Raw genomic sequence first — 24,273 nt, forward strand, 5'->3', positions numbered from 1 at the left:
ATTTTCAGGTGGCACCATGGCCACAAGGATCCCACTGGCAGAGCTTTACTCAGTGCAAATGAACTGTACAAAGAATGCAAATAATTAGTCAAAGAAGTGGATTTCCAGGGGTAGCACAGCCATCCATGTGATTGCAGAAAGACTGCAAGAAAAAAAGCGTGCAGTAAGTACCTCTTCTAACACCAGGAAACCTTTTTACCTGCCACAGCCTGTAAGGTTACAATCTGAATATTGGCAGAAGCAAAACAGATAAAAAGAAGTTGCCTGCAAGTGTCTCCCCTAAGTCCAGTAAATTCCCATCTGGGTAGCTTCACCTGAAGGTAGCCTGAGTAGTTTTGTTAATTGGCCTAAAATCACTGAACTGTTTAGAACTGTTTAGAATATTTATTAGTTGTACTGTCTAACTGTGCCATAATTAAGCTGAACTGTTGCATACAACGGGTTCTCCTGGACATGTGCTGTAGGAATACTTACCCTGGGCCATTTAAAGCTGTGTTAGATCAGAGGATTTAGCATGCTGCTACAAAATACATCTGTACCTACTAAAACTTTCTCAGAAGTTTCATCACACTTGTCAGATGTTTTTCATATACATTTTCTGTTCTCGCACAAGAAGAGCAGATTGTGCCAGGTGAGAGTTCAGGTGCAGTCACCACGATGAACTCGTTTTGCCTAAACACTTTGTCTAACTTAAAGACAGTACTTGTGTGTTCAATTTCTTCATCCTCTTTCCTTAAGGTAATACTGTATTTATCAGTATTATAGCAGGTGGTGGAAATATCAGAACTAGTCCAACAGTAAGATAAAAAGGTTTTATTGATGTTAGAAAAAATACTTTTAACAAATTTAAAAATAAGCCAGTTAATACAAAAACATCATGATGCTACACTAATGATTAGGAGAATAACACAGCAGGCCAAATGCAAGTCTTCTGTCACACAGCCTTACAAAGCAATTATTTCCACCTTTGCTGTGTTTTATATGATAGTTCTTACACAGCATCCAAGAGGCAGAAGTTCCTTACAGAAAAAGCACTGAAGTTGAAGGACTTTGAATTTACTTTAACTGATTAAATCAGTGTGAGAATTCAAGTTCCTAGATCCCAGCAGGAGCTCAAAGCCAGGCAGCAGCTGGCTATCCCCTCTGTCCTGATCACTGACTGTGCCTCAAAGTGTCTTCCAGAGAGCCTCCATCCTTTTTACACTGAAAATGGTGGGAGAACAAAGCAGGCAAACTGCCTGGGGCTTCAGAAGCTGTGACCACCATTATCACATGGAAGCTGCTGGCTACCAACCAGGTATTGAAAGCTGAACACTTACATGCTGTGCTTAGCAATACCATTGTTCTAGCATTCTGCAAAAAGTCAGAATCCCTTTGCTTACACAATTCAGATCACCAGAGGAATTTAAGCCTCAGGACAATGTCCAGATTTCGATGTTCTATAGCCAGACCACAGACCACAGTATGACCAGCAAACTGTGGTTCCAGGATGTGTCTTTGCTTGTATCGATCCTAATGCAAAAGCAAAACCTAAACTGCAACAGCATTGCAGTCCTATTTTTTGCGTTTTGCACTGGGCCAGTCCCCCCAGGGAAGCGTTTTCTTGCCCTTGGAGGTGCTGCGTAGGGAGTGCAGGGTCTGCACTTGTCTGAGGCGCTTGGAGAGCTCCTGATCACAGGCTTCCTGCAGAGCTCCAGCTTTCTGCTTGTCCCATCCCAGAGCCGAGGCCAGGGCTGCTGCATCCTCCTTCAACACCAGCTGTAGCAAGACAGATTGTTAACAGACTTTTCTGCTGACTCCTCAGGCACCAACCCTCTGCTGAATTAACAGCAGCAGGAACCAGGCACTTTGGAACTGGAGATGTTCCCAACAATTTGCAAACACTCAATGCTTGAAGCTCTGTTCAGGCGTTCAAAGGAAGAGAAAGCAGTTACTTACTTTCTACAGCAGGGAAAAGCAAGAGTAGCAAGTTCACAGCTTCAAAGAGCACCTTCCTAAATGGTTACAGTTTATCTAGATTTTCTTTTCCGATCTATATTTACAGTTTTTTCCAAAACAAGGAGGTTTTATTTTGATTTGGGATGTATAAAAGAAACATACCTAGATGCATAACCATATAAAAAAACCCCAGAGAACCTTGCTGGTAAGACACCTGACTGATTTGTCAGAGACTAAACCCAACATTATTTTGTGGCTTTTCAGAGGACAGAGCAGAGTGTGTGGACCAATGTCGATTACAGAGGAGCTCCAAGTCAGGGGTAGTGTTACTGAGGAAGCAAAATTAATTAAATTTCAGCACTTTGAAATTATCTTCTGACATCAGAGCCTCCCGAAGCAAGGACAGCTTCCCCTATAGCTTCTCTTTTGGAGGGAGAGCTTTGCCAGAACATGGTTTGTGTCATTCTCACGCACCTCTAGATCCTGGCTGTCCAAGCAGAGCTCTGGAGCACGTTTCTCTTTCAGAGCAGCAAGGACCTGGCCACTGAGTGCTGTTGTGGCTGAAGTATCTGTGCTGCTGGTACCTGTGTCAACCACATCCATCTCCTTCCTTGGTGCAGCCTCAGGCTCTGAAAAGGAGCAGACTCAGTACAGCCCACAAACAGGACAGGAAAAGCCAACAAGCCTGAACTGCTTTGATGGTTGTGAGATTAATAAAATACATATCCAATCTAGGTGCATGCTGGAACTTAAGAAATCCATAATGTTAAGGAAGACTCCAGAATCTAAGCTTTTCTCCCAGTATTCTGCTTCAGCCTTTGTGAGAAATGTGACACAGCAGTGAGAGGCTCTCTGGTCAGAGAATGCTTGAATTATAAACACCACAACTGCTCCTGTATCAACCCCATTTAACAACAGCTGATCAAATTACTCATTCTACTTTATTTATTCCATTCAGCTAGGAGTTGAAAACTTCCTTCTCTAGCATACAAATACCCCCTACCTGCAACTTTGCTTAAGATACTGTCTTCAGTTTTCAAGGCCTCTAGGTAGAGTTCCAGGAGCTGCCTTGACTGACGCTCTTCTTCTCGTCTGTCCAGCACCTGCTGCAGGGTGTCCTGCAGCACTTGCACTTTGCTTTCACTTTGGGCAAGTTCTTCTGCCAGGTCTGAGCATGGCACATCAATCAGCACCTTAAAACATTGAGAGGGCTCCTGAGTAACTCATTTACTGGCACTTATTGCAGTACAAACAGAATGTACAAATCCTCCTGAAACCAAGCGTGTTCCACAAGTTTCTTGTCATAGCAAATCCTCTGAGTTGCGAGAGGCTGTAGTGGCACTCCACCAGACAGCATTTTTTAACTAAAAGCCAAAAGGCATCCAAGGAGGTGTGGAATCATATGCAATTTTAACAGAAATCTTGAAAACTAATGGCAAAGCACTACTTCTTCACATTGCATGGAAATATTCAAAGGAAAGGCAGTAGCCTGGCACCTGGGAGGCTGCACAGTGGGGAGAACAAGAAGGGACAGTTATTGTCATGCCTCACCACAGACAAGGTGTTAAGCAGTCAGAAACTTGAATCAATCAGCTCTGGAAAGTGACAGGAGTTCTTCAAATCCTTCTGGAGCAGATAGACCTGGCTTGCTGCTCAGCCTCCCCTCTGGACATGTTACACAGGGGTGGTGGTTTTGCATAATATGTGTCTGGCTGTAAGGAAGGAGTTGCCATTTGGCCAAATCTCAACTTTTTGCCAGAACTGGAACAACACACTGTGAAGGATAGTTGGGGATTAAGAGCATCCTTGGATGTTAAATGTTTCCCTTCAAAGAGAAGTTTGATACCAAGAGCCAAAAGCAGCAGCTGAATTCAGCCTGAACTCTTGTTTACTGGGTCTGTTCTCTACTGAGATAAATGGATGATGGGCAGATGCAGGGACAGGGACTGGGGGTTTCTCCACTGTACCTGGAGGTCTTCTTCAGACATCAGGATGATGTTGGACAAGTCATCCTTCAGCTGCCTGGCCAGTTGCTTCCACTTCTCGGCAGCACTGTCCACTTCATCCACAGACTCCGAGAGCCAGGATGTTCCACTGTCTGACACAAGAGCCACCAGTTTCACGGGTCATTCCTGACCACCTGACCCTGCCTAATGTCACTAGGTGTATTCCAAACACACCTCCCCTTCCATGCTTCCTCACTCACAGCATACCTAAGCTTTTGCTGGACCATTTCTCATCCTTGGCCAGTGCCACAAACTTGGTGTTAGCTGGCAAACACAAGAAGTAATCTTCATCATCCACAATGGTCCCATCTTCTGCCAGTACCAAGGTGATGGGTTCCCTGGCCTTGTCAATAGCCAGAACACCACAAGCTGCAGAAGAGAAAAAAATACTTAACAGAACAATGACCTAGCATTGCCATTTATTACCCCCAGCACAAAAGACAAGCAACTCTCAGTGACTGAGACAAGAACCTGTCTCCTTACAGTGCTGCACAGGGTTCCACAGCAGGACCTAGGGGGTCCCACACCAGGATCTAGAGGGTCCCACAGCGGGCCCCCTCACCTTTGTCGCGCAGCTCCCGCAGGCAGGACGCGGCCACGCCGTGCTGCTCCGGCCCGTCCCGCCGCCGCACCACGCAGCGCTTCAGCCGCGCCGCCATCGAGCGGCGATCGGCAGCGGCCCGAGGGCTCTTCCAGCAGGCGGGGAAGGCGCTGCCGCGGCGGCACCGGCTCGGCTCGGCTCGGCTCGGCTCCGGCCGGGCACTCGCGGTCCGGCTCGGCCCGGCCCGGCCCGGCCCGGCTCGGCTCGGCTCGGCTCGGCTCCGGCCGGGCACTCGCGGCCCCGGCGCTCCCGCACCGCAGCACCGGCCTTCGACTCGCCGTGTCTGCGGCGCGGCGCGGCGGCGGGGGCGGTGCTCGCGCGGTCGGGGATGGACTAGCCGCGCCTGGGAAGATGGCGGCGGCGGAGAGAGCGGAGCAGCCGGGGCAGGTGAGGCGGCCGGGGCAGGTGAGACAGCCGGGCCGGGCCGAGCCGGGCCGAGCTGGGCCCGGGGGCTCCGGGACCCGCCCTGTGCACCGCCGCCTCGGGGCTGCACCTGGGCCCCGCGCCCTGTGCGAGCAGCGGCTGTGCGGGGCTGCTGGAGGGTGTGCAGGCCCAGGGCACAGGCGTGTTGGCATTGAGGGTTTGTGTGTGCAACTCATCAAGCGCTTGAGTTGGAGAAGAATAACTACAAACACGGCCAGAGAGAAAGGAGACGGTGTGCAGCTGGGTTATAAAACTCTGTGGAGCCCTGTGCAGGGTAAGAGTTGGACTCGATGATCCAATGATGGGTCCCTTCCAACTCAGACTATTCTGTGACTCTGTGACTAGTTAGACGAAAATATTGTCTCTGCCTTGCAAATGCGAGGAACAGAAGGAGCTCCTTGAGCCAAGAGCATAAAAGGACAAACCTGAATGGGGAGAGCAAAAGAGAAATGTAAGTTTACTGGTTTGAGTGCTCAAGAAACACTAAAAGCTTAAGATATTTTTAAACTGGGACACGAAATGAATGGGGGAGCCAGAGGAAAAAACACAACCATGATGGGGTTGTATATAGTATATATTCTTATTTTCTTGAAGGCCTCTTCCAAGCTGGGTTCTGTGATTCTGTAGTGTAGGTGTATAGACTGTAGGCTTCCTCTCACTCACACTGTCCTGTTCATGCTCTAGAGTCACTTGTATTTCACTTCAAGCTCAACCCACCTCAAATTCCATGATGTCCTGGAGCTCTGACATCTCACCACTGTGCCAGACAGGTTCCTGAGTGTGTGCTGTCAGTGGGGTTTGATAAAGTCCTTTCAGAGCCCCCAGGGTCCCACTACAGCAGCAATAGGGAAAAGGTCTGGCTGTGTGGGCAACTGGGAGGAAAACAGAGCAGCCTGCCAGTGACACATTGTCACTCAAATCTGTCCTGATTTGGCAAAATCACCATGAGCCTTCTGTTGAGCCCTTTATTTTGGACTGAGGAGACTGAGTTTGTAGGGAAGGCTATTGAACTAAACTGAAATAGAAATAAATTACATAATATCAGCACTCTTGGCTAACCAGCACAGATCTGGGTTGTGAAAGGCCGAGTTACCAAACTCACAGGAGGCAGGGCAGCTTTGCATCACTCAGGTGTTTTCATCAGCCCCAGTCTGAGGTGCAGGCATTACAGTCCATCCCTCACACTTCAGGTGAATGCTTCCAGAATGAGGAAACCTGAAACAATCTGTGACTGGTCCATAAGGCACCTGGGCAGTCTACAGGGCTGGAAGTTTCTGAGGAAGAAGTCTGATTAATTGGCAAATGTGGTTGCCTAAAAACATTCAGGTTCCTTTAAGTTTGGATATTGTATTTTCCCACTGCACACTTAACCCCCCTATTTATTTATGTTGCTTTACTTCAGAATAAGGTTTGATGTTTGGACATGGGAGAGTCTTGCTTTTTAACCTCATAAATGTAGCCAGAGAATGCTCTGGGTATTAAAGGTAAAGATGAAGAATCAGGCTCTGTCCCGTTGCGTGCAGCAGCGCTGGATCCTTGGGCCAGGATGAGTTATTTGCACCCTTTTTGGTGTCTGTCCTGCATCCAGTGTGTGAGGAGCCTCCAGCCCAGCTGCTGGGCAGGGCCCTGATCAGTGGTCAGGAGCCTCTGGGCAGGGCACTGGTCAGGAGCCTTTGGTTCAGCTGCCAGGCAGGGCACTGGTCAGGATCCCCTGGGCAGGGCACTGGTCAGGAACCTCTGGTCCAGTGGTAGAATGGGGCTCTACCCTCTGGTCCAGCTGCTGGGCAGGGCACTGATCAGTGGTCAGGAGCCTCTGGGCAGGGCACTGGTCAGGAGCCTCCAGCCCAGTGGCCACGCAGGGCACTGGTCAGTGGTCAGGAGCCCCTGGGCAGGGCACTGGTCAGGAGCCTCTGGTCCAGTGGTAGAATTGGGCTCTACCCTCTGGTCCAGCTGCTGGGCAGGGTCCTGACCCCCAGCCCTGACCTCCCCCAGGAGCTGCTCTCCATTGCTCTCCTCCTTCCCCCCCGTGTGCCCATCAGGGGTTTTGGGCCACTCCTGCTGCCCCAGCCCATCACAGGGGTTGGAATGACAGGATCTTTAAGGTCCCTTCAACCCAAACTGTTCCGTGATCCTGTAACTCTCTTTACCATCTCTGCGGGTCTCACACTGGTGCACATTCCTCAGCCAGAACTCTTGAGAAGTGTCCAGTGCTCGCAGGTTCTGGGGGCTTGGATGGAATTTGAGAGAGTCTTACAACTTTGCCTGGAAAAAAGGGAATGTGATTGAAGGATATATATAGTACACTGGGTGACTTTTCAAGGGGACAATTTTGGAATTAAAGAAACCAGTGAAAATATCTTTATGAGTCTCACAGAATGTAAACACCGCTCCTCTTACACAGCCATTGCAGTTTTGACACTGTTACCAGTGCTTGTAGAAAGTTGTCCCCATTGCACTCTAAACGTTTAGAGAATCTGATAAAATATTTGCTTTCTGCCCCTGGTCATGTTTGCTTATTTATTACCAAGCTTTCAGCATGAGGCCGTGAGTAGTGGCACTGCCTCACTTAACATGTTTATGTTTGGGCCCCATCATGTTTCCTATTACAAATCAAGTTAATTTAGAGGCTGAAAAGGGAGTGTCAGATGTCTTATGGCTTATTATCTGTTTTTCTTAGTTTAATTTTCTCATTCTCATGAATTAATATATTGCCTCAAGCAGTGTGGGGAGAGGGGAGTACTGCAGCTCAAATGAAATAATTTATGTAGATAGAATTATGTTCTAAAGGCAATAAATATTTCTAACAGAGATTTTTTTTTTGTTTTGTTTAGAAATCATGTTCCTTGGGCCTTTAGCAATGTCTTTACTAAAAATAAGCAAAAGAAAAGATTCTGTCTCTCTGTTCCTGGTTTTTTTATAGTAAAAGAAAGAGAAAAGCAAGATGATGGTGTAGCCTGTGAACAGGATAACCAATTTCAGATTTGTCTTGGCTATCAGTGTTTCTTCAATGCTAAATATTTTGCTCTGGGAATTTCCTGAGGATATAAATTCAGTGGTAGGCCGTTTCTTCCTTCCTCCTTCCCACCCAGAGGTTATGGCAAGCAATCCCAGAGAATCCCTGCCCACCTGTGAGGTCTGGCTGGGTCCTGGTGATGATCCTTGTCTGGATGCAGCTGAGTTGCAATATATTTGAGTTTCTGGCACCCTCTTGTGGTACCCTCTTGTGATAAATGCTTATTTTATCTATATTGTTTTTGTGTATTTTGCAAATGGGAAAAAGAAATGTTGAGATACTTGAAGGTGAGGTATATGCATAAAAATGAGGAATAGAATTGGAGGACAAAATTTCATCTCTTAATTATGTGTGGGAAGCATATAGGATGGTTCTGGTACTGCTGAAAGTTTGTGAGGTTTGGGTAAATCATGGTTATTTAGAAATCTTTAGAAGAACGATTCTAAAAACAAAGGATGTATTACTGGACCCTGGAAATGGGAGAAGTATTTAAAGATTTGTGTGGCCACTACACTCATGCCATCCCTCAGGAGTCTTGCCAGCTCTCGCTGCCGACTCCCTCAAATCAGTTCTGCAGGTTCTGTTAATTCCCTTGTTTTAAACGGGGAATAATACATTTTGCTGGGTTTCTGACCGTTTTGTCTTCAGTCCTGCACAGAAGTTGCTGCTAGCACAGACAAGTAACTCCGGCTGCGTGTTTCTAGCGGTGCCATCGGGTGGCAATGTGACCTCACTGTTTCTCTGCTCCACAGGCTGGCTCCTGCCCTGCGAGCGAGAACGCCGCGTCTCGGGAGCCGCTGGTAAGTTCCCCGGGAAGCAGCAGAGAATTTCTTGTTGATAACACACGGGTTGTTCTCTTTGCCGCATCGTTTTGCAGCCTTTGTTTTGCTTTTCTGAGGAGCTGGTGCTTTGTGGGAAAGATGTAAACTGCCGCGGGTGGCCCTGCTGTTCACCCTCTGAATTCTGATGAATTCTGAGCTGTGGCCACCACAGCTAGATGTGGGTCACCTGGGCCCTGGCCTGTCCCGAGGATGTGCTCTTCTTCAGAGCTTCTTTAGGAAAGAGTCTGAAGAAGGCCCTGTGCAACAGATTTGTAGTGCTGTACTCTTACAAAAACCCCTCTGCTGCTCAGAGTCCTCATTCAAACTGTCTTTATATTCAGAGGCACTCAGAGTGAGCTTAGAAATGTTTGTCAGCTGGCAGTGCACGTAATCCAATGTTTTTACTCTAGAAGCATTTTGGAAAGGGCCCTGGGATTTTTTGTGTATGAGGATAATAACTCAGAGAACCCTGTTTTGTTTGCTCTTTTATGGTGATGCAGAGTGGGAAGTAAGCCACTACTCCTGGAGCTGCAGTATATGGATTTTTTCCTTCCTTCCTTCCTCTTCAGCCAAAACCTTGCCAAAATTCTTAGCCAGTGCTTTCATCCTAAATATATAGATCTCTAAATTTCTTCTGCGGCTTTCATTTGTTGATCATAGCTATTTGCAGGGAGAAGACTCAAGTGCTTGTGACACTGGCCACATCCAAGTATGTAACTCTGACCTAGAGAGCCCAGGAGATGATTTTTTAAAAAGAGAGATGTGAGTAAAGATTGTGAACTGAGAAAAGTCAGTATAATGCATCTCATGAAAGGTCTGTTTGTGAATTCTGTTGCGGTGGCAGTCTCTCTAATGACATTGTGCCATCCCTTAATTGCATGGACATCTGTACCTGAAGTTGTTGACTCCATGTGCTTTGTGGTGGACTTGGTGGTTTGCTTTTGGAGGAGTTGGTTTTCCCTGCCTTAGAAAGGTCAGGGCAGGCAGCAGATCATCACAGCCTGTGCTGGTCAACAGCTTGTTCTTTCTCAAGGCAGGTTCTAATATTACCTTAGATATAAATAATTTCTTAATGTATATATGACTGCAGAATTGCTCAGAGGAAGTGTATAGCAGTTGTATATCTTTCTGTTTGGGTGGATATTCTAACTACATAAAATTATTTATACACTTAAAGAACTTCAACATAAACTTTATTGTCATGATGGCGAGTCTAGCATGTGAGCTAATTAGAGCTCTCTGAAAAGTGGAGGTTTCCTTCTTATTTTTTCATTAACTTTTAAAAAATAATAAACTCTTACAGTCTTTGTCACATTTGTTTGGGAGTTCACATTTGTTTAGGAGTCATTATTATTTCCATCTGCTCCTCTGTAGACGCCTTATTAAATGAGCAATTCAGGTCTGTGAGCCAGATGACCTGACTTCCACCATCCTGCTGTGGCTTCCCCGTGGCCAGGATCGTGCAGGCTCCCTTCCACACAGGCAGGAGGTCCTGGCCCATAAACCAGAGAAGGCACATGGTGCTGTGTCATAAAAGTGTTTAGGAAAACAACAAGAGAGCCCTGGCACAAATCCAGCAGTGGACTAGGTGGGGGGCTGTGTGCTGGGGGTATCATCCTGGACTTCACATTTGGGGGTGAGCAGTTGAAGAGTCCAAAGGAGGAAGGAAAGAGTCTCATGACCGAATTATGCTCTGCACCCCTCCACCCTTATTGACTTTATTGGTGAGTGGAAGGATTCTGTGCTTCACAGGACTGACCTGTTTGGATCACACCAGCACACAAGAATGAGAAAGCAATAGAATTAAACACCTTGCATTGTATCGGCAGACGTTCTTACAGTCTCCAGCTGGTTTTGTATGGGATTTGTGATTGTACTGGACACTAAATAGTGCAGGGATTTTGCCCTGTGCACAGGGACACTGTGTCTACCCTGTACCCCTGCCTACAGCCTGCTGCTTTCAACAGGAACACAGGAGAAGCCAGGATTCCTAGTTGTTTGCACAAGGACTTCAGCGTTCTCCAGGATCCTGTAGTAGACCCAGTCTGACACATCACATTGTGTCCTGCATTTGGGTCTTCCAGGGTACCTTGCAATGGTTTATGGCCCTACCGAGGCCTTCAGAATTCAGCCCTACAAACTCAAGTCACGATCCCAACTGCTCTTTCTCCCACCCACTTTTGACATTTTGAGCCGCCAAACTGGAGATAACAGACTCCACATCCACGCCATTAATCCCTTGAGTTCTCCAGTGTCCTTCCAGCAAGCAGTCCCAATGGAAAAGCAGTCCCCAGTGGAGGTCACTGCGTTGGAGCAGTGGCAGTGGCAGTGAGTGGGAGGGCTGGGCACAGCCATAATTCTGCAGCAGAGGGACACTCATTTCCCCGCTGTCGGTCGTGGCCCATTAAAATCTGCCGTGTAGCTCCTAGTGGGAAGTGTAACCTTGTGTTCACAGAGTGTCAGCATCTCGCTCTGCTGCTGTTTACAGCCACGTTTGTCATCGCCAGCACGGGATCAGCTTCTCCTTGAGCCCGGCTTATCAGCGAGCACTGCTGCATCCCCTGCTGCTTGGAGCAGCCACCTCTGATAAGCCTCTGAGCACTTGTGGAATTGGAATAGGTTTGTCTTTTTACAGCCGCTCAAAGCAAAGTCCTGGAGTGTGCAAAGGATGTAACTACATAGGACGAGCTCTTTCTCTGAGGTTAAACCAGTAGAAAATGCCCTTTAATCAGGAATCTATTCCCTTGGTCTAATATCTCTCCAGAATGTATTTAAATCATCTCTTTACTTGTTCTGTTTCATTGCTAGCAGAGTCTTCTAGCTTTTTAACCATCCTGTGCTGCTTTTGTGGTGTTTTCAAGAGCTTGAATGTTTTTGCTGTTGGCCTTTGCTTTCAGCCCAATCTGCTGCAGCCTAAATCACAGCTTTGAAGGTTGTGCCTGTAAGAGCCTCCAACAGGAACCTGGGCTGTAGGGAGAACCTAAGGAAGGAGAGTTGTCAGTGAGGCCTTTTGACATGCTGTTTGTTTGTTTGGGTTCTTTTTTTTCTGTCACAAAACAGATTCATTCCCTAGCTGCTGCTTGGTATCTGGAAGAAGTACTAGTTGTAAATATGAAAGTACTGATTGTAAATGTAAAACACTCGCTTGGTTGCTCACTGAGTTACAAAATCCCTGGATCAGGATTCTTTTGCAGATTATTTAATTTTTCTTCTTTTATTTTTAGCATGTCCTGTTTCTTGCTGTTTCTTGCTGCAGATGAGAGCAGTTAACACTGAAATGTGGACATTTTATTTGTTTTTTTACAGGCTGTCAAAGGTACAAGTTAACAAGAATTACTGCTGCCTCTATAGCAATTAGTGTAGAGTTTGTTGGAATGTGCTGGAGCCCTCGTGGCTTTTCCCCACCCTTTGTTAAATTGATTTTCAAATATTTAAGGGTCAGGGCAATGGCCAGAACACTTTTAATTCCCCTTTTTGTGCAAACATCACAGGGTACACTGCAGTGAGTGACAGACAGTAGAATTATTAAATCCTTTCTGGTTTGTTGTCTCATTTTACACCTTATCTGTTCTCTGAAGCTTCCTTTCAAGTAGAGTGTGAGTACAGAACATTTCATTTAGGTTTCTGAGAAAGGAGCTTTGCAATTGAGATTTTACTTTTAGCTCTAACTGTTGTAACCAGAAGTTGGTGGAGAATGATTCTAACAAATACTGTTATCTTTACCATTTGAACAAAACCATGAGTGGGAATGAGGAGAGGCTACAGATTTGTGTCACAGGATTTGAGGGAACTTGTCGGGGTTCATTTTAGCTGAGAGTACTCCCCATCACACTTCTGTTTTCCATTTTCCCACCTTTTATTGTTTAAGACGAGATTTATACCTGTTTACTGTACAAATTTTCTGTCTGCCACAATAGGTTTGTTCCTAGTGGTGGCGTACACGGAATGATTCTCTAAAGGTAAATCTATCCAGAGGGGATTTCCAGACAGCCAGAGTCAGTAGGCAACTAACTTACAGCCCCCAGGGAAACATTAGTCAGGGTAATTTACCACTGTCAGCAGGAGAGGGAGAGAGACCTCAGCTCCAGGACCTTCCACCCAGGCAGGAGCCTCGTGTGTGATGATGCTGCAGAAGCTTTGGGGAGGCCCTGCAGGTGCTGCTGTGGCATCCCAGTGCTAGCCAATAATTCCACCAGGCTGTGAGGGCAATTCCTGTGCAGATTTTGGGTTTATTGGGCCACAAACGGAGTCAGAGGTGTGTGACTGCCATGCACAATAACCTCTGGTTTGCTGCAAAGAGAGCTCTGTGATTTATTAAGCAGAGCTCTCTTGTGTTTGACCTTCTGATAAGTTCAAGATTATTGGGTTTTGCCAGTTTTTCTCTCTTTCTTCTGGGTGTTCATTGACTTCTTTCATCATTCATGCAAAATGCACTTGCTTAATCTGTCGATTCCTTTTACTCTGTTGATTTAGACAAATATATGAATGTGTTCCAAGCACACAGATGCAATCTGACTCACTGAGCGTAGTTAAAGAAACACTGTCATACCAGGTTAAACTGCTCATTTGAGGTGGCTGGAAAAGCTTAAATGACACTTCAGAGTGGTGGATGAGGCAGCATACCCAGGACAGGGACAGTCTTTCTTGGTTAGGGGGCATGACTTAGTAGTTCATAATCTTTTTTGTGCCCTTTGTGCAGGAACGTTCTGAAAGCAATTTCTACTTGCTTTTCAAACAAGCCATCACTGGTCAGAAGACTTTTAAAATGGTTTTTAAATAGTTGTAATACAGTAAGTTGTTCTTTATGAACACACAAGGAAAATAAAGTTCAGGGAGTTAGGTTAGAGTGTTCTATAATGTTAGGTATGATTTGATTTCCAGAGATCCGAGGTCTCTCACTGAGGGTAAAATGAAAGTTACAGTGCTTTGAGACACTGGGAAAACACACAGGCACACTGTCAGGAAATACTTAACACTTGGTATTTTCCCCTTGAAAAAACCAATTTTTTATGTTCATGTGATGTTTTCAGTGTCTCAAGGTGCTACACCTACAAACAGTATTTTGCAGCTCATGTCCTGCTTTGCTCAGGAGGATTGGGAGCCCTTTGCTGTGTGCACCCCAGCTGTTGGCACGGGGCACAGCAGAGAGGTACCTGCACTGGGAATGGATAAATTCCATAATAATGTGGGATAGAGGCATGATTCCTGCTCCAGATGTGGGAGCTTTGCTATGTGCAGAGCAGCTTGTAGAGGGCAGCAATTGCCCACAGTTCTCTGTGCTTCAGGAGAGGAGGGACTGAAGAACTTCACCAGAGTGACTGACTGCATTTTTAGCTTCTTGAAATAACTTGATGCGGGAACTTGTTCTTTGGAGTGCCTCTTGACTCCACAGTATTAAATTCCTACTCTGAAAAATGTTGCTAGAGATTGTTAATTCCTCTCCTGCCTCTAACACCACCAAAGAATTGGACTCCTTTTGCCCAGGCACTGCTGGTGTTGTTGTCACTGCAATCAAAACAAATCTGGAGACAGCCTGGGATCCATGTAAGATTATAGCTGCCTACATGGGATAACCTCCATCATTTCTTGCCTTCCTCCTTCCTTCTTGGTCTTCATCTCCTACTTTTACTTGGGAGATCATGCCAGTTGAAAACACTTGCTGTCTGTGGCATCTTTGTTGTGCCTCAGATATGTTCATCACATTAAAAGTGAGTTAGCAGGGGCACAAAAGGCAGAATATTCAAGAACCTGAAAGAACCTTTTCTACAGCACACAGGAATACAATCTTCAGATTCTTATGATGCCAGCACCTTTAGAACCAAGATTTGCCAAGCTAGGAAGTCGAGAGTTGATATAAATCTTGGATTTGGAGTCCCTGACCCTTGTATTTTAGATTGAATTTTCACTGCTTTTTGTATTTGTTGTATTTCTCTATATGTCACTTACATTGCAAATCTTTCCAAACAGCCTAATAAGTTTTGGGGTTTTTTTATTTATGTTTGTTTTGTGTGCACATGTACATAGCGTCCCTCTCTGTTACATTGTACAAACCATGTCCTCTTCCCAGCTGTCACCCTGTAACACACTTCCACAAGTGTCAGTTGGGAAAAATAACAAAGAATATATGCATGGCTTTTTAGTAAAGTGATTCTACTGCTGGAGAGAAGCAAGAGAGTGTATTCACAACATGTGCCACTTCCTTACATTACTTGTTTCATCTTCTGGTTAGAGCAGAATTCTCCTCTGCTGTCAGTTTGGTGTTTTGTCAGGCATCTGAGTGGCCTGAATGATGGTATTCTTTGGGTTACAGTTCAACAGTTGAGGACATTGTGCTGGAATGGAGATTCCCAGCTATACAGTGAAAATTTCCTGTGTCTTCCAGCTTGCTTCTGTTTGTTTTGTGTGCGATCCTAAGTGTTTCCTTTCCTCCTTAAGCATCTGCACCCTTCAGATGTTTGCAGACAGTTATCACATCATTTCTCCTTCCCCCCACCCCCATCCTGATCTCTTAGCCAAGCTCTACATATTTAGCTCATTTAATCTTTCCTCATAAGTCAAGCCCATAATTGACAGCTCTGACACAGGGAGTCGCATTGGTTGCACATGATGCCAACAGGATATAAATACTTTCTGTGCAGTGATTGAGAATTGCAGACAAGACTGAGATGAGCCTGCCCCCAGCCCCCCAACACTGCGTTTTTGAAAACCCCCTTTCTTGACTCAGGTTGCCACAATTCCATAAAGATGGACTTAATTTCCAGTCTAATGGTCATCTGCCAAACACCCAGTAGGCCTCAAAGTAGTGGAATCAGGTCCCTTGGGAAGTTCGGGACTGGTGCCCCATGGGATTCCAGTGGGAATTCTTATGGTGGTGGTGCTGACATCTCCTCCAGGCATGCAGGTGCCTCAGGCTGCTGAAGGCCATTCCTTCTGGGAAGGCAGAGCTGAGCTCCCTGAAGGGAATGGGTCCTGCCCTGGCTGTGCCAAGAGGAAGCTCAGGTGGCACTGATCCCATAGGCATGGCTGTGGATGGGTTCAGGCTCCTGCAGGAACTGGGAACTCAGGAAGGTTCCCTCTGGAGGAGGAGGCAGCTGCATGTCCATGCGTTGGCACACACACATTTGTTTCCAGCTAAACGTATTTGGAAGTTTCTTTATATGACCTCTGGCCTCAGGTTTGTTGCATTCTCCTGAAGATGATGGGTGAAGATGAAGGAAAGTTGTGGAACTGGTAAATGAACTGCCTGGCTTCTGGTGTGTGTTGTGTGAGGTTTCATATGCTGCAGCTTCCCCAGCGGGCTGCTTCACAAACATCACATGTATTATTGCCAAGCATGCAGCATAAAGAGAACATTTATGAAAGGGAATATCAGAGGAAACATTATAGCAGGGACCTTATAGCCTTTCCATTATTATGGTTTAAATCTTGACGTGGTCTTTATTTGCAGTGACACTGGGACCAGTAAAAAGTGGTTTTTTCTCTTCCCCCCTCTCCCCTTTCTCCCTCCTTTTCATTCTTTCCTTCCACATCCTGTTCTGAAGCTGTGGTGCAGAGATACAAATCGTTAAACATGCGAGTCCTCGGAGAGCCAGGTTTCAGTTTGTGTGGAATCAGCCCCTTTTGACTCAGAAGTTGGAAACCAGATGACTCACAGTGATGCATGTTTGTTGTTTTTAATAACTGTCATTTTGCAAAATATGGTCAAAGCTTCAAACCATGACTTCTGGAGTAGGGGTGGTGTGTATTTATTTTTAATTTGGGAGGCTATAAGCTGGAATTAATTTGTTGCTGCCATCTTCCCTTCAAATTTGAAGTAGAATTACAGCATTGAAAATGTGAAAGATTTTAGACAATTTTTTCCTGTTACCTGCAAAAAAATTACTTTCTTAATCAATTACTTGAAAAGGCTCCAGGTGCCAACCATCTGGTGGGATTGTAGGCCCCTGGTTTATGTTTATGTTTTTTAATATATACCCAAAGGGACGGGTTTCTTAAAAAGGAAGCAGTCAGATGTTTTGAATTTGTAGAGTTTTAAAAAATAAGTGCAAGTCCTGCTTTATCATTTCTATTTCTAACAAAATTGTCTTCTATTTCTTTTCATTTAAAGTAAGGTAGCAAATGTAGTATTTTAGTGCCAAAATTCTCTATTGGTAAAATCTTGTAGCAGTATGGAAAATATGAAAATAGCTACACATTTAATTTTCTAGAGATTTATTACTGCTCGTACAGCAGTTTGTAAACTGTAAGCTCAGTATTAAGTGCTTTATGAATTTTTTGTGTGTTTTACTTCTTAATTTGCCTCAAGAAGAATGGTAATTTGTTGAAGTTGTGCAGGTTTGTTTTGCAGGTCAGTTAATTTGAAGTGTGGATTTACAGCCAGTAGAGGGGTACCAGGATAAAGATTTGACTCTGAGTGTAAAGTGGCCTTGTGACAGAATTTGTCATGGCCATGGGTTTTCCTCCAGTTCAGTTCTCAGATTTGGGTGCTTTGTAACCATGTCTGTCATGATTTATATTACGGTCTGTTGCAATTGCTGTTGCACAATGAAGGGCTGTGCTCCAGTCCAGGGGAGGCAGACTCAGCCTATCTCAGCCTGTTGCTTCTTGTTAGAGAGTGAAAAAGCAGCTACTGATTTAAAACAGAAAGCTTTGGGTTCTGCTTTTAGGCTGAGATGGGATATCTCTCTAGTGGTTAAAGTGCTAGTAAAAGCACATTGCCTTTACTCTGAGGAAACACTCATCTATGTGCTGGCTACTGCTGGCCAGCTGTGGTCTGATTCCTTATTCCTGCCAGGAAAGAAATAGCTTTTGGTCTTTATTATTTTGAAGAAAATGTACTTGCTTGTGAAAGGTAGGCTTAAATTGTCCTCTCCCTGAAGCTGTGGTAGCAGCCGAGCAGGATTCCCCTCCATGACACGGAGGGACGCCCCTCGATCCCAGGAGACCAGAGTGAGTTCAGTCTCTCACCCATTCGGTGCCTGACTTCTTGCCTCTGAGGCTGCCAAGAAGGATGCCAATTTTTCCATTTAGCTGACTATTGTATAGACCTTAAAAGGGAAGGTTTTAATGCAGTTGGCTGTGATATGGACTGTTAAAGGGAAGTTATTTATTTTAACTGGCTGCTGTATGGATTATTATGAGGGCACTCTTTCAGCTGCAGCTGTATATTGACTGGTGGATGTGCTGGGCTGTATTGGTAGTAGCTGTCATATTGACTGTTACAGAAAAGATCTGTATTTAAGCCATAACACTGCACTGGGATCTCCCAGGCAGGATATTAATGCTAATTCATCTGCTCACCCCCTGCTGTGAGTGTTATTTGTTTAAATCTGTAGAATCCCACAGCGCATTTATATCCTCGCTAGAGTGAGCTCCGCTCCCTGTAATTATTTAACATTATATGCTGATATAAATTGTAACAGTTAAAGAATGGTAATGAGTAGCAAAAAAACACAAACTTAACCTTAGAAATGGCAGAGTCAGCTCTTAAAACAACAGCCAGCAACTTTCACTGTTCCCTGTCTTTTCCCAAGTCCATATGCACAATATTGTGCATACATTATGTGTGTGCGTGTGTGTTCATGCTTGCACTGGCAGCGGTGCCAGGCAGGGCTGTAATTATGCAGAATGTACTGTGAAACTTATGCACACTCTTAATTACATACAGTGCCTACGTATAGCAAGTTTTATCTCTCTGCAGCTCAGCTCCTTGATGAGTTGCTCTGATAGGTGATTGGAGTTGGGGCCACCACGTCGACAGAGGGAATGGAGCCCCTGGATTCTCCTCCCAGGGAATTGTGTCCCAAGGTTAGGCTGAAAGCCATCGGGTGTCACTGTTGCTCTGTGTAGGCTCAGTTGGCAGTGGATTTGTGTGGCAGTGAAAACTGGACTTTGGAAGTAGTATTTTTGGCTATAAACATCCAAGGCATTTACACATGATTTATATATAAAGTGCAAGTCCATACACACCATTTAAGTGTGGGTGGAGTGAGTGGAGGTGGCTCTGTTGTGTGTTAGCTGGCTTTTTTCTTTGCAGTTTCTGTTGCCTGCTGTAGCATTCACGTCCCAAAATACCACACAGGATGGGCAGCTACTGCTGAATAGCTCTGCATTCTGCTCTGGAAGTGACTGTGGTCCAGCAGTGGTGGTGACCTGATTTCTGTATTTAATTTGCCTGTGAACATGGACCTGTGAGCAGATATTTTGATTTATGATGTGACAACTGTGATGTAGAAACAGTAAAATTATATTCGGTTTAGATTTCTTAAGAGCTTTGGAACTACAGGGATTAAAAGGTACTGTAGACATTTTTAAGCTGTAGTGTGTGTGTCAAAACTCATTGAAAAATCAGGTTTGCATTCAAACAGTTCATCAATAATATACAAAAAATTTACCAACTTAAAATGGAGATGACAGAGAAAAGCTGTGTAAATAGCAAAGAAAATGTGTTCTAAAAAGACTTTATGGTCTGTGTCCCTTCTGATTTCAGGTTGGGAGTAGAAGCTGGAGTAAGAGGAGCTGAGCTTGTGCTTGATTTGCAGAGTAGCGTGATGGTCGGTTGGGCTGCGTTGGCAGCATGGACCTGTGCCAGACTTCACCACAATTCATACTGTGTCAGTTTAATAAATGCACTACTTAAATTATGAAATTACAAAAGAAAAAAGAGAATGCACTTATTCAGACTCTTAATACATTAAAAATAAGGCATTAAAACACTGCCTTTTTTTTTTTCCTTCCAGAATCAATAATGAACAGGAAGGGTTGTAGACATTAACAGTCATGGACATTCAAGCTCTTATACATAAATTATCTTAGAAAAATGCACATACGACTTGAATAATGTAAATACATTAATGCATTTAATAATTTAAACATTAAAGCGCATTCAGGAATTCGTGGCAGAAGCTGTTCTGAGATAAGGAACGGTCCTGGAAGTTGTGTGTCCCGAGATCGATGGCTGGCTTCTCCTTGAGAAAACTCTCTGGGGAAGCCAGGCTGTGCAGCGGCAGTGACCGCCTGTCCCAAGAAATCCCAGGGCATTACCAGCTCTTCTGCTTTCCTCCTGCTGTTCTCTCCCTACCACAGGCACGAGCACTTCCCTACAGGACATCTCAGTGTCTACAAAAGGCCAGGGTGCACTCTGACATTTTGGTTTTTTCTGTGAAAAAAAATAGCAACAGCTGTAGGTGAAGCAGCTTCAGAGAATGAAAGTTGGTAAGAGCATCAGTTGGAGATAGTGAGTTTTGGGGAAGGAGTGCACTCCAGGAATGCTTGGCTCTTTCTTGAAGCCCAGGAAATCAGAAGGTTGGCTCCACTGTAATGACAAATAAAGGGATTTATTCTGTTCTTGCCCCTCTGCTTTGTGGATTGAACCACCTTCAGCACTGCAGAAGCACCCAACAGGAGCACCAAGGTCTCCTCACACAATGCATTTTCCTGAAGATTTTGAGCTGTGTTGTTTCGCTGATGCACTTAAATTTGGAAGGTGTTGTATCCACCCCTCATGCCACTTTTCCTGGGTTCAAAGCCTTGCTTTTCCTGCCTCTCCTGCAGGCAGGTGCTTTGGAGGTCATTTGCACCCTACAGCCCCACTCATGGAGTGGTATAAGGTATCGTGTTTAGGCCTAGATACTGATGGAGCTAATGATGGATCTAATAAAAAAGAGCTTAGTCTGATCCCAAAGGGAGAAGAGTTGGGTTGGTTAATTAAAGGAGCCTGGCACAGAGCACCTAGTAATTATAGGTGCAAGAAGTCTGAATTTGAAGAGGATGGTGCAGCTGGAGAGGGATAGGGAGGCACCCAGAGCTCTTCAGGCTGTGGGCAAGAATGCAGCAAAACCAGATCTGGAAATCAGACCAGGGCAGAATTCCTTAGTGAATTCTTATTTATTCCATTTTTTAATGAGGACCTGAATGTCTCGTTATGTATTTATGTTTTTGCATGCACATGTGTATGTACAATTCTAGTTACACCCTATGGCTGGGAGGGTGATTTTATTAAAGACCAGAAGATTGAGAGACAGATGTTTAAGAGACACAGGCCTTGCCCTATAGTAGTTTGGGATAATTAATGCTGACTGCTGCATTGGTTGTATTATCAATGCTGCTGGGTTGTTATCTCCAGCATCACACCAGCACCCAGGAGCCTGTATCACTGTGGGGCAGAGGGGCTGGTGCCACCAGGACCTGCTGGGAAATGACTTCTGGACTCTTATGTAGGTGTAGGGTGGGGAGCAATGCTGTGTCATCGCGCTGTCATCACCAGTGCTGTGTCTCTTTATAGTTAAGTTCCTTAAAGCAGAATTTCTCAGACTTAGGGTAGAACTCCAAAGGGATGCAAAGTCTTCAAAGGAAGTCACAAAGTCACTCTCCAGTAAACAACTTTCTACTTGTAATTACTATTTGGGGCTCTTTTCCTCCTAGTTTGAAGAGGTAGCATTTACTTCAGTAACTCTTATTTTCCTGAAGGAACTTGGTGTCATCTCAGCTGAGGAATGTGGGACGAGCCACCACAATAAATGAGTGAAAAAGGGAGTCAAGCTTGCATAAATTTTGAGAAGCAGTGCTTTAGCAAATTTTATTTTCTGGGGTTAAGTTCTGGAAATATTGCTCTGATGAAACAGAGACAATTATTTTGTCCCCAGTGGGTTTCTCAATAGACCCCATCTGGGGAAGGTGGGACTGTCTGTGCAAAATGTATCATTAGTTTTAGTGCTTAGGACTAAATAATCAGTCAAGGAGGCTGTAGGTTTTCTTCTGTCCTTTCAGCTGGTGTGCTGTATAGTGATGGGTGGATCGGAACAGAAAATGAAATGTTAGTTCTAGGGAATTTAGAACAAAAGATGAAAAGCACCAGTTTTTCCAACTATAGGAGAAGATGATGCACAGAAAAAAACTGTTCTGAGAATTTGACTTGTGTGCTGACTGTACGTATGTGCTCCTTGGCTGTCCTAAGTGAAAAATACACAAATGTTAACTTAAGACACCTTTTGTGAACTGTTGAAATGAGGAATGTTCATGGTCGTTTTATCCAGTTCTGGTGAGTCTGTAGCTCTGATAACCTGTGCAAAGGCAGAACTGAAAACCTCGAGTAGGCAGTGCCCCTGTGTACAGGGAATAAACCTCAAGCCTCCCACACCTGCAAGGGCACAGCGTCGCTGGTGGTAGGAAGGGGTGTGTCTCTTGGATGTGGGAAGCTCCTGCAGGGGATTTTTCATAATCCTGCTGAGGAAAGGACTTGAGTGATGGGATGCTCTGGATGTGGCCTGCAGGGAAAGCAGAGGAGTGGGTGGGGATCTCCCTGGGCTCTCATGGCTTAACAGCCATGTTTAGCTGGATTTAGGAGGTATAAGCATTTATGGTAAATTCTACTGTTGTATCACAGCCTGCTTTCTGCTTTACTAGCTTTGTCTCCATGGGCCTTTTCCATACATTATCCCATTTCACAGCCTGAACTTTTCCCCCTACTTAGAGGATTACGTGGGGCAGAGATGTAAGAAGAAAGGGAATCTTGACACTACTCCACCTTTTTATCTCTGTAACTCCATGTATATCTATCTGTCTGCTCTCACAGGGGCCAGGCCTTCTGCCTTCCAAAACCCTGCTTGGAAATCGCTGATTCAAGCAGGTAGCAATTTTAGGGCTCCTTATGAAATAAATGTCTCCTGTGTGCTCCCCTGGTCCTGGGATTTCCTTTCTGATTTATCCTGCTCAGGTCTGCTAATGTCCCTTGAATAAACGGGGCATGGTGTGATGGTGTGAAGGTCATTTTCTATATGCAATATACATTTCTTCAGTCATGGTGGGAGGCTAGGACATCTGAAGCAGCGTATCCCGCTGGGAAAAGGAGGAAGAAAAGGATAGTCTGGCTCTTCTTTTCACAGCATCTTGTGGTGGGATGAAGGTTTTGACAGCCTAATTCAGCATTTAGAGAAAGAACCAAGCAGAAAGATTCCCCCTCACCCACTCCTTGCAGCCCAGCTGTGACAAACTGACAGATAATTAACAAATCAAGACCTCCTATTAGCCTTGTCCCTGATGCATTAAAGCAGCTCCTATGTTGCATGTGTCCTTTAGCTAATGCCTGTGCTTTCTGGCTGCAAAGTGAGGTAGGTACATCCCTTCAGAAAGGCACAGATATTTCCAGGAGTAGAAGTAGTCTCTAAAAGGAAGCAGTGGACAGCAGGTGCGAGAGCAGTACCATGACTGCTCTAATGGTGCCGTGTGTCTGTGCAGTATCTTTTGGGAATATAGGATTGAAAGGGATGTATGGAATTATTATTGAATACTTCTTGTTTTTACAAAAAATGACATGAGTTGAAGCAGCAGTTGACAGGGCAGGTTTTTTGACTGGGACTGACCAAGCCTGTAAATATGACATGCCAGGAAATGTGGTAGAAACAGACCTGATGTTAAGATCTTAATATTACATTGTGAGCAGTGAATGGTGCCAGTTCTTCTCTGTCCTTAAGTTGCTGGAACTGTGGGTAAGCCCCAGATAAGCTGTTCTCTTCACTTTAGCTCCTCTCTTTTGGAGAAGAATGACAAGGAGTGTCAATATCCCTCTAGTTCAAGATATTAAATAGACACAAGCCATTGGTTCAGCTTAACACATGTTAAAGGAGAGAGAGATACCTAATTGCATCAAAGCCACTCTTAAGTTCATGTATGTGGAGCCCATCAAGCTGAAAGCATCCAGACAGCATCTGCTGTTATCAAATCACTCTTGAGTCGAGCTAATTAAAATAGAGCTTCATTTTTCTGAACCATTGTTTGGCAGGAATTTGAAACAGGTCTAACCCAATTTCTGTGTGTTTATGAGCCTTTATTATATCAAAAGTACTTTTCTGTAAATGTACAGGGCAGTGTTAAATGAATTGATCCGCACTGTATCACTGTAGATGCACTATGGGCTTCCTAATGATTTCTCTTTTAGCTTTTTCCAGATATAGCCCAGAAAAGCTTGCTTTGTCCCTTATCGTGTCATCTTCCTTCTCTCTTTTCCTTTCTCTCTAACTCTCAAGAAGGTAAATGTCCTTGTATTTCTTTCTTTCATATCCTCCTCCTCCTCCACTCTATTGGGATTTTTGTATTATTAAAACATTTACACATTTGCTGCCACATGCAAATTCAGAATAATAAACCAGGACTCTTTATACTCCAGACAAGAGTAGGAGGTCTCTCACCACTGATTTTCACCCTGTTCTCATCCCTGTTGGTTACAGGGGATGGAGAGGAGGGGAATCTAAATGTTGCTGTGTTGGATCTGTTTGATACAGGAAATATTTTCTTCCATTTTTTATGTTAAACATTTTATAAACATTTATATTTCAGTATTCAAATTCTGGGTATCATATTCCTCTTTGTAATTTGCTACATACCAAGTACAAAAGTTAAAGAGATGTAGAAATTTCTCCCTAAAGACAAGTTGCACTCTGTGGCATGTGAAAGCTAATTCATGAATATTCTCTG

At 44.7% G+C, this 24,273-nt stretch overlaps 2 protein-coding genes across 4 annotated transcripts in view; one reads left to right on the top strand and one right to left on the bottom strand.

Moving 5' to 3' along the window:
• Positions 1–797: 797 nt before the first annotated feature.
• Positions 798–4,713, bottom strand: DFFA (DNA fragmentation factor subunit alpha). Its single transcript, XM_021529892.2, has 6 exons — positions 4,507–4,713; positions 4,152–4,313; positions 3,906–4,036; positions 2,942–3,131; positions 2,413–2,567; positions 798–1,758 (listed from the first exon to the last, which is right to left on the bottom strand). The coding sequence occupies exons 1-6, from the start codon at positions 4,601–4,603 to the stop codon at positions 1,555–1,557; spliced, it is 939 nt and encodes a 312-aa protein (XP_021385567.2). The 5' UTR covers positions 4,604–4,713; the 3' UTR covers positions 798–1,554.
• A 156-nt stretch (positions 4,714–4,869) lies between these two features.
• Positions 4,870–24,273, top strand: part of PEX14 (peroxisomal biogenesis factor 14) — a 68,316-nt gene continuing 48,912 nt past the window's right edge. Inside the window, exons 1-2 of one of the 3 annotated variants that reach the window (XM_021529829.2) lie at positions 4,870–4,950; positions 8,734–8,781. In XM_021529829.2, the coding sequence (XP_021385504.2) occupies positions 4,897–4,950; positions 8,734–8,781 (102 nt within the window). In that variant the 5' untranslated portion in view covers positions 4,870–4,896. Of the gene's footprint in view, positions 4,951–5,257; positions 5,420–8,733; positions 8,782–24,273 lie in introns of those variants that run through there. The other 2 variants (XM_021529830.3, XM_085558403.1) reach the window with 2 other exon arrangements.

This window comes from Lonchura striata, chromosome 21 (assembly GCF_050655825.1).
Source record: "Lonchura striata isolate lonStrDom1 chromosome 21, ASM5065582v1, whole genome shotgun sequence".
NCBI classification, from domain to species: Eukaryota; Metazoa; Chordata; class Aves; order Passeriformes; family Estrildidae; genus Lonchura; species Lonchura striata.